The following is a 10493-nucleotide window of genomic DNA, read 5'->3' as shown; positions in this document are numbered from 1 at the left end:
ACCATTTACTTTAGAATAAAATCTCATATTATGCGTGTGTCGTGTATCATAGCTTCACAGAAAGGTGGTAGTGAAATCAGACTATGAACAACAATGAAAGTCCCAAAAGATGATTGATAAACCAAACATCAGGAGACAAGAAGATACCAAGTTGATAAACTTATAAAGGCACAAAGAGTTAATACTTTAATAAAAGGAGAGAAAAAAAATCAGACACAAAATCAGGAATGAGAATGGAAAACAACAAAGGCAGGAAACTCAAAAGCAATAGACTACATGAGAAATAGCCTTAAAATAAAACAAACTAACTGAAAAATGCATGACATACACAGACATAAAAAGGTCAAATAAATAGGTAAAATACTATAAAATTAGAAGAAAAAAAAAATTAAGGACATGCAGAACATGGTACACATTGTTGGTCATTTAGGATTCTCAAAGTAGGTATTCCTGTGTGGGTGGAGGAATTATTCTTTACCTTAGTATATTCATGTTTATCCTCTTTGGGGGGTACAAAGTACAAAGGCCTGAACAAGCAGTGTGTGCATAAGCAAATGCATCATGAGCTCATCTTAGGAAGCCTGCATACAAGTGACAGTAACTTCACTTTATCTTCATCATATTTGCAAAAATGAATGAATAACATTAACCTAACTAACCTGTGTGAGGTTGATCACCGAGTTTAGTGGTTGGCGAGTACAGAGTCTGTGGCAGCTTCAGTGTTTAGAGTCCCACAGTTGTTAGAGCCTGCACTACCACCTGGTGGTAGACTGGTATAACCTTACTGTACTGGTTAAATTTGAGGTATAGCCTCATATTGTTATGCATGTTTTTTTCGGTACGTTTCATCTTCATCATTTGTGTCAGAAGAAAAGTCATATTTGCCCAAGTCTATGCTCCTTGGACAACTTTATAAAGACTGTTTCACTACATGTGATATGTTGCATTCTGATGCTGTGTTGCATTTTCATTTGAAACAATATCTACCTGAACATATAATAGAATTCTTAATTGCACCCACTGATTGTGCAGTTAAACTTCTGTGCTCGTTAAAGATCCAAAAATGGGGCTCTTATTTTGATAAGGTTTTTGGGAATCGTTTTTGTTCTTAAATTCCGAACAGTATATGCATCAGGAGGACTGCATCAACACTGATGTTCACTCACTGTTGCTGCATCTACCACTTGTCTTTTTCCCCTCAAATCAATGATGGACCATAGAAGCCCGTTCCATCGATGCAGGCATCTCTATTCAGACCGAAGTGGCCTGTGCTCCCATTACAGGTACCAGAACAAGCTTGTATCATCGCATTGATGTAATCATAATGGGTCAAGAGTCCTGCGGGCTGTAGCCTCCCGCTCCCTTGGTGGTTGCTTGTTTATGTTGTGTTGATGTGAGTTCATGGTCTTTTGGCTGTAGCTCGGTGGATGACAGTGGTGCTTTGTGAGTGTATTTGGTTTTAATGCAGCATCTTACCGGCTTCCTTTACCTATAAGGCCCTTGAGATATTTGTATTTGGATTATTGTTGTGAAGTTATCAGCTTTGCTCATGTTACTCGTTGCAATTAACGACCGTCCTCATCCAGCACTGTTGTTATTCTGCTAAATGCCCTTTTCAAATCTCTCTATTCTGTTCCATCCCCCTTTGCCCTGTTGTGAATCTGTACAGGGATGAATGGGAAAAGCATCCTGTCTGCAATAAGCCGACACACACCAGAGCACTCCAGTGTGATGAGCACAGCGGGTTCAGGAGCGACCACCTCCCCTTGTTCATCTCGTTCCTCTTCACAGCGTTCAGGGACAGGGGCCCACACGCCTGGGGGGCCCCACCTATCACCCTGCACCCGAGTCAAAACCTTAGAAGGCAGCAGCAATGCCCTGACCCCTAACACTGGTCCTGCCAAGTCACCAGTCTCCCCTAAGCTTTCACCAGGTAAGATCAGCCACAATACTGTTTTGCTTCTTTTTGTTGGGCTTATAAAGTTGGCTCTCACCAGCGTGATTACAGCACAACAGATCGTACTGTTATGAGTGGTAATCATGAGGCGTACAAGTGTGTCCTGGCAGGAAGCTAAAACTTATCAGGAAGTGAACACATCTGCTTCAGGGGTATGATACAAATATTTAAAAATCTGTGTCCCTTAGTCTTCCAGTTTTAAACTCCAAATAGAAGTTTAACAAGAAGCTTGCTTAGTTTAACCCCCCCCCCCAACACACACACATTTTAGTTAAATCTTCAGGGTTGGGGTCAAATATGAATTTTTGTTTAGGGGGTGTTTCAGCCAAATGACCTAGGAGTCTCTTAAATACCAGTGATAATAAGACATCATACTCTCTGAATGCCACAGGGAGGAGTTTTTTCATTTCTTTGGTGGTTTATGAAAGGAAAAGTGATAATACTGTGCCACAGCTCCTCACAACCATATCAAGAGTACAAAAAAAATCATGTAGCCATCTGTTTTTAAAACATACAAATAATATAGTTTGTATTGTAAAATTGTGATTTAAAAAAAATATAAGAAAATCTCAAACTAAACAATATTTTTTTAAAAAGCTAAACAGCAGAGTAATGTAAAAGCTTTTATTGTAAACTCCAGTATTTTTTACTTTGTGTACAGGCTGTGGTCAGCTGACCTGTGCTGCTGATTCTCTGCACTTTGTGGCTTTAGCCAGTTGAGTTCAACAAGATACAAGCAAATATTTCATACGCTGTCATGGCTTTAAAAGCCCTATGCAGCATAATGCTAGTATAAAAGGCTTGGTGAGTGAATCTAATCAGCATCGATACCTTAAATATACTTTGATCTTTGCTTGATGGCTCTTGGTGTAAACTAATACAAAATGATCATACATTTTGATTTGCAAGAGGCTTCATAAAAAAAAGAAAGAAAGAAAAAAAACAATGTATCATGTGTACATCAAATACCCAAATTTAAAAAAAAAATCCAAAACTATTTAAAAATTATTTCGGACATTAATTCCAGGTTATTGAACATCACTTTCAGCTCAGTCCTTGGCTTTCACTTTCACTTTCCTGTCCTGTCCTGTCCTTCTTACATTAATGTCTATTGTCTCCCTGGAATAAGCTACCAAGATACAAAGTGTTATAAACTGCACTGGAAATGGGTTTGTTGATATTTGTTGAGCTGTATGAAAAGACAAGGAAATCATATGCTGTGTGAGAAACATTCTCACTCTAACTAGATGATAAAGTACCACAAAACCAACTTTGACCACCATGAATGTATCAGAGGGGTGAGGAGAAAAAAGCAGTGCATTGAGGGTGTAAATGGACTCTGGAATATCATTGTTTTCTCAGTTCCTCCATCAGCTGGATGCAACACCACATAAAAATGAGGTGCAGCAGAGAAAAAATGAACTCACTTGACAGGATCCTGTATTGACCTGTTAGATTTAATTACTCATGTACTGGAACGCTGTTCCTCCACTTTAACCCCTGTCTGTACAGCACAGTGCTGTAACCTTTTATGGTGTAAAACCACATAGTTATAGATTAGTCTATGTGCACTGTAAAGTAACAGCACTGACTGATGGTATTTTACTGTAATGTAGAGTGGAACGTGTAGCTTAGTTTAGTGCAGATACTGTTAGCAGCACGTTTCCTCATGAGCTGTCCTTTGCATCTTTTATAAGAAATAATTTTTTCATTTATTTGATCATCCATGGCTTAGCTCACAAACAGGTGAGGTGACAAATCAGGACAAAGCGTGTTGTCTGAAACCAGAACCAGAAAAATCCAGGACACAGATTAGAATCTGTGAATTCATGATGTACCCATATTTTATTTCGAAATTCCAGTTCTAAAACTAATGATTAAAAAATGAATTCAGCACATATATTTGGATATGTAAATCGTAACAGGGTTAAAGTATGCATCTCACATCATGGCCACAGTGCAAAACACAAAAAATAGTTCTCTTTAATAATAATAATAATAATAATAATAATAATAATAATAATAATAATAATAATTAGAGCTAATAAAGCCACCTAATATTCGCAAATAAAATTAACTAAAACTAAACTAACTAATCAGATTTAACTGACAACAATATGACTTCTCAATAATATGATTTATCACAGTATTTGTATTAAAGTGTATGTTAAAGGATTTTTATATGTATTATGCTCTATTTTACTTAGGAGAACTTTAATAGTTTAGCTTCATTTAAAACTCCTATTTCACTGTGTTTCATGACAAAGCTTGCATGAGGAAGTTGCCACAGCAAACTTCATCCTTGCAGAGTTTGCTGAAATAAGTTTGACCAGTTCCTGTTTTGTACAACTATCCCTTTGTGAAAGTACGTTGCGGCAAAGCGTGATGTTTTGACAGTTGAACGCCTACGCCTTAGTTTCACCATATGCCTTATCTTTTAAGGAGTTGTTTTCGTACTCACAAGGGGTGCCGCCCTGAAATATGCTACGTAGGAGCTGTCTATAAATAAAGAGGGAACTGATGTCTCAGTGTGAGTCTCCACTGAGATCACCCATGTATATACATGTTTGAGTCTGTGTTTCTTGCCTCCTGAGTTTTCTCTTAACAGTGTGTCAAACTCAGACTCAGAATGCAGGTCAGTGAGTTTATTTACAGTCTTTCAAAAAAGAAAAAACATCCACAGTCTCTATGCACAGTATCCAAGCCGACAGTCCAAGCCGTCTTTAGACTCGATAGCGAAACAGACTTTTCTCTCCAACTCACACTCACAAATCCTCCTTGAGGAAAACAAAGGGAGCCTTTTGATATCCAGATGAGGGGCAGGTCAGTCGATTACCACAGATGTGCTAGGCCAGAAGGTGGGGACCAAGAGGATCCCGCCTTTGAAAGGTGCGGTAACCACACACAAGCACACAAACAGATAGGCAGAGAGAGGAGACAGAGAACCAAGGTGGAGAGAGAGAAAAACTGGCAGGAGTACCAGGAGGAGTGAAACCCAAAGACCCAAAGTGTTACATGCTGAGGGGGAAAGGCCGGTGATGAAGTCCAGGGGTATGTGGGACCAAGGCTACCTGAGCATAGGAACAGATCAAAGGTATAGAGCTATAAGCCTTGTTTTTCGGACAAACTTGGCAAGTAGACACATATTCCCAGCCATCTTACTTGAGAGAGGGCCACCAGAAAAGACGGAGGAAGGTTACCATGTGGTCAGTGCAGAGATAGCAAATGAACCTGGCTGTATGCCCCCAGTGGATGATGTGAGCCAGAGGATGGCAAAAACAAATGATAGGTGGTCCGTTACTCTGGTCTGGTTCCTCCTGTTGAGCATTATGGATCAGGGAGTTGATCTCCAATGTCAGAGTTCCAACAATACAGGAGGGCGGCAGAATCGTAGTCTCCTCTGCCGAGGCATCCAAGGGAAGAACTGATGGGACAGGGCTTGGGGTTTGTCATTCCAGGAGATGGGTCTATACGTAATGACAAAGTTGAAGTGTGCAAAGAAAAGGCCCCACCTGCCCCGCCAGTATCCCCACCTTTACTGCCGGGCTCCATCTTTTAACCGGCGAGAACAGACATCAATGAAAATGCCTTTTTTGCTACAGTACAAGCACTCACCAGCCTGGATGCGCTTGAGATGTTTGACAGGAGAAAGATGAACACAACCCAGCTACATGGGCTGTTCGCCACACTCTGTTTCCCCTTCCAAGTCTACTGGTTGCTCTGAGGAAATGGTGCCGAGACTGGACGTTTTCTTGTGTGCAGGTCCCCGGGATTTGTAGTCCTTCCTCCGATGAAGTTCCCGCATCCGATCGTCCACCCTGATAAACGAAGTCTATCAGTCTATCATTTCATCGACAGAGGCAGCCTCTTCAGCCAATATCCAAAAGTCCACTGAAAAATCATCCATACTCTGCTTACCTTGACGCAGGGAGAAGCTTTGTGTCTCGCCAGCTGAGCTTCCTGCTGAACGAGCCAGTGACAAGAACAGAGTTGAGTTCGCTGAGTCTGTTTATGGCTTGAGCTTGAGCAGGCAGGACTCAACCGCAGACTCAGAATGCAGTTCGGTGAATGCTTTCAATGTTGAAACAACAGAATAAGCCATGTGTTTAGTGTGTGCTGCAATGTGGAATTGATTTAACTTGAATTGTTTCATCTAGGTGCTGGTAATCTAATTACATCCCCTCACATGGCTTCTGTTGCAGCTGTACAGCGAGGTGTTTTGTCCACCGGTTCTCCACTGTCTCAGGGACATGCACAGTGATTGGGGTTCTCCAAAGTGTCATACGAATGCTTAAATGTATAATTTACTGGTGCTTTTACTGTGTATGCTTAATTCCACCAGAGGAAACTCAGCGGAGTAGAAAGAGTGATGGGTGCTATGAGTAGCTTTGAAAGTTTATGTTGTACATCAACAGAGAGGACCCACTCTGAGAAGCATTTGTCACTGCGGAGGAGCCCATCACCTCAGAGAGCCTCCCCCCTGCCGTCACCCCAGGTGGTCTTTCTCAAGGACATTGTCTGCTACCTTTCCCTGCTGGAGAGGGGGACGCCTGAAGACAAGTTGGAGTGTAAGTGACAGTGATGGAAGTGTGTTTGTGTGTGTGAGTGTGGGTGTGTGGGGAGTATGATAGAGGTGGGAGCAGCTGACATGTGCAGTGTGTGTGATCTGGCCTCTAAAGCTAGCCTGCTAGCTCAGGTTGACAGAAAGTAAGTAATAAGGCTATTCCCTCCATCTGGCTGTGTCAACAGTGCCTTACATACACCACTAACAGCTCCCTCAAAGGGCAGGTCAGTGACATGCTTAAGCCCCGCTGTGCCCAATTGACTTCTTTACTGTCTGTGGCTATATTGGCACTGACTAACAAGGCTAATCTTCTATTTAGTTCCTTTGCTGCGGTACAGAAGAAGCACTTCTTTAACCCAGTGGCCATCTGGATAGAGTCCAGGAATGAATGTTACAGCTTCCGAGAGCTACTAATTATCTGAGTCATCATGGGATCTCTGTTCTCTTGTTTCCCTCTAGTCATGTTCCGGCTGTACGACACAGACGGCAATGGGGTCCTGGACAGCTCGGTAAGTGGACTCCATTTGCTTTTGCCTCTCCCTCGTGTTTCCTCTCCGTCTCTCTCAGCCTCTCCCTGTCTTTCCGTCTCTGTGTTTTGTTCCTTCTCTTTTCACTTTGTACACAGCAGCTCCAAGAATAGTAACCTCGACATTCAGTGACAGCCTTGTGTTTACATAAGATCATCTGTAATGGATCTCTTAAGTTTAATATTAGCCACGTGTCACAGAGATCACATAAACAGACAGATACAGGTTATACAAAGAGGGAAATACATAAAACATTCAGACTTTGTTTTACTTTGCCTTTCATGTTCTGAACAATTCCATTAACAATGGCTAAAAAACATGTTCACATCCCAAGCAGGAAAAGACTGGTATTTGCTCCGTGCTTGAAATGAGAAGCTATTCTAAAAGCTAAAATGATAATTTCTCTGTCCTGTAAGTTATGCTTTGTCTTTACATAGGAGCTGGACCGCATCATTAATCAGATGGTGCATGTGGCAGAGTATCTGGAGTGGGATTCAACAGAACTGCGACCGGTGAGCAAACACACTCCCATTTGCAATAAAGTCTGATGGTGAACAGAAAGAAAAACATCTATAGAGGCCTCTGTGCGAATGTCTATGCAGCCTTGATGTCTCCCAAAACCTAAGCTGACACCCATAAAGTGGATTTTAATTCTAAAAAGTAAAGTTAAGACCCAGTGAGAACATATATCTAATTTACCGTGCTGTACATAATGTACAAAAACCACTTTATCCACTTTATTCTAAGGTTTTCTGACATTTAGAGGGAATTATTACACTAACTCTGCATTTCAGTTGCGTCATGTTTGCCTGATTTAAAATCCACTGTGGTGTACAAAATTACAGACATATGTATCATAGTCAAATACTTATGGGCTGAAGTGTACCTGTGTGTCTTTAGATACTGAAAGAGATGATGGAAGAGATCGACTACGACCGAGATGGGACGGTCACCTTAGAGGAGTGGATCAGAGGAGGCCTCACCACCATCCCTTTACTCGTCCTGCTGGGCATGGATACGGTATGTGCTTGGAAAAGTGTATGTTTACTTTGTCCTTACAGTGTTTGAAAGCATTTCTATACTATTCTGGTGTTTTTGTATTGAACTGTAGGTTTCTTACTCACCTACATGAACTGTTAAGGTTTTAGATTTTAGCACAGGGGTAGGCAACCTTTCTGATGATGAGTGCCATCTAAAATTTCCTCAGAAGTCAATGTGCCATATGATTGCATTAGCAATAAATTTAATAACAATCTATATTAACAGTTACACACTATATAGAACAACTTAATAGAATTATATTTGTTCGCAGATGTTGGCAGCTATCAGCGAATAGTTATCAGCTATTTTGAAACAAAAAAGACACTTTCTATCCATAACAGTAAATGAACTGTACAACAGAAAATGCAAATGCTATTTATTGTCTCCTCACAACAATGATAAGAAAAATAAACCGGGCCAATATGGCATGTTTGTTAATACAGGGATACACATGTTAATGTGATCTCTGGTCTCCCACTCAGAGACACAGGTCTCCGAGTGTCCAGCATTCAGACGGCTGCCTGAGGACACTCTTCATGTGAGAGGAAATCTACTCACACAGATATGTAGAGCCAAATACTGTCAATAAGGCCTCTGCAATGTTCTGAAGACAGTTAAACTTGTCAGGTAGTGATGTCCAGCAGGTGAAAATGCAAGGTCCATGAACACGCACAGCTATGGATTCCAGCTGCGTTTGTAGTTCTGCAAACTTTGACCCCCACAGAGTCGAGGTTTTTATTTCAATCAGCTGCATTTCAATGTCACATTAACTGGCATTAACTTAATGTGAGACAAATCCAGCTGCTCATTAAAGCTTTCTGGTTTGATCAGTCTCGAGTATACGGATGTATCCGTGTATTTCCACGGTGCTGATGCTGCGCTGAGCGGACAGTTCTTGAAGCATTTGAAGTGTTGGAATGTGGAAATTTCAACATCGCTTGAAAACACTGCCAGCTAGCAACGTCCCTCTCACCGGTAGGCGAAGTTATTTTTAGCCAATTACAAGTTGAATCTGGTAGTTGGGGTTGTTAGCTAAGATACCGTCATTAAGAAGCGGCACAACCAATCTGTCTATGCGAGCTAATTTGCGATGTGCACCGCTGGCCCGGCCATTTATTTTTTAATGCACCTCCTCAGATTAATTCACTGCGTGTCATGCCCAGGGCTGGACTGGGACAAAAAATCGGCCCGGGCATTTTGACTAGAGACCGGCCCACCAGGTATTATAGGAAAAGCCATAAAGCCTTGGAATGAAAACAAACGCTGTTGTGACAGTGATGTACACTGTCTTGTTGGTATATGTATGATTTCTATACATTTTACATCAAATGAAAACTTTGGTTGTAAGAGTCAGATAATTGTTTATTAAAAGCGAGACATTTTAAATGATAATAAGAAAGAAAAGTATTTCTTTGTGCCCCCCTTTCCCTGTTAATGCCCCACCTGGCCCCCTTGGCAAAACTTTGCTAGACCCGCCCCTGCACAGTTACCAGCTGTCAGCTGCGTAGAAAAGGATCCTGGTGTTATCTGTCTCTCAGAAACAGTTCATAACTTCAACTCATTCATGTCACCTAAAAGGTAAACCTGTTTCTCCATCACCTGTTCAGCTCTGATGATTCAGTAAGGACATCTCCTGGTTTCATCTTCATGTTTCCCTCTCACCACATATCCAAACCAATATCATGACCAGCAGCTTTTACAGCTGTGGCTCCAGCAAACATCAGCTGATACTAGAAATTAATATTAAATAAATTCTAACAACAGCTGACCAAGCTTAAACGTGCTGCTGTTGTTTAGCGCGACATCCGCTGGTTTCCTCTTTCTGGGGCAAAGTGGGCGATAAACAAACAAGAGAGAAAAGCCGATCAGCTGATCATTGATCAGTTTCATGATTGAAGTAGCAACAGGAGAGGGAGGGGGAGAGAATGAGAGAAGAAGAGGCAGCTGCAGTGTAAAGACAGAATAACTCCAGCTTCTTTTCTTTCATTCTAGCTGAAGTCCAGGACAAACTGTGTTTCTTTTCAGCTCAATACGAAACTCGTAATATTTTCTCTGAATACGGGACGATTCCATTTTTTAGGGGACGGTTGGCAACTAACCTTATGAATAAAATAAAGTTCACTATCAGTAACATCATAGCACCCACCCAGCTGTATAGAAACTCCGTCATGCTAGCTAGTATGCAGTACGAGTTATTGTAACTGACTGGAAAAGGTCAGCACAACGAAAATAAACTACACCTAAACTTGGTTTATATCTGACCCAGATAGACTGCAGGTCATAACTTCTTACCTGAAGTTCAGTTCACCTGTTGCCTCGGGTCTCTCCTCCTCCTGCCTCCACTTTCCCTCATCCACCTGCTGGCCTCTATGGAAGCTCCGCCAAGGCCACCACCAAACAACCG

At 41.5% G+C, this 10493-nt stretch overlaps 1 protein-coding gene across 4 annotated transcripts in view; it reads left to right on the top strand.

Moving 5' to 3' along the window:
• The window catches only part of LOC134646422 (diacylglycerol kinase beta), a 156088-nt gene that overhangs the window by 58655 nt on the left and 86940 nt on the right, over window positions 1-10493 (top strand). For 2 of the 4 annotated variants that reach the window (XM_063500312.1, XM_063500310.1), the window contains 6 exons: window positions 1221-1283; window positions 1670-1933; window positions 6373-6525; window positions 6981-7030; window positions 7486-7560; window positions 7949-8068. In XM_063500312.1, the coding sequence (XP_063356382.1) occupies window positions 1221-1283; window positions 1670-1933; window positions 6373-6525; window positions 6981-7030; window positions 7486-7560; window positions 7949-8068 (725 nt within the window). The remainder of the gene's footprint in view (window positions 1-1220; window positions 1284-1669; window positions 1934-6372; window positions 6526-6980; window positions 7031-7485; window positions 7561-7948; window positions 8069-10493) is intronic. The other 2 variants (XM_063500311.1, XM_063500313.1) reach the window with 2 other exon arrangements.

This window comes from Pelmatolapia mariae, linkage group LG16_19 (assembly GCF_036321145.2).
Source record: "Pelmatolapia mariae isolate MD_Pm_ZW linkage group LG16_19, Pm_UMD_F_2, whole genome shotgun sequence".
Lineage (NCBI taxonomy): Eukaryota > Metazoa > Chordata > Actinopteri > Cichliformes > Cichlidae > Pelmatolapia > Pelmatolapia mariae.
Note: the sequence above shows the minus strand (reverse complement) of the source record. Positions and strands in the feature narration are given on the sequence as shown.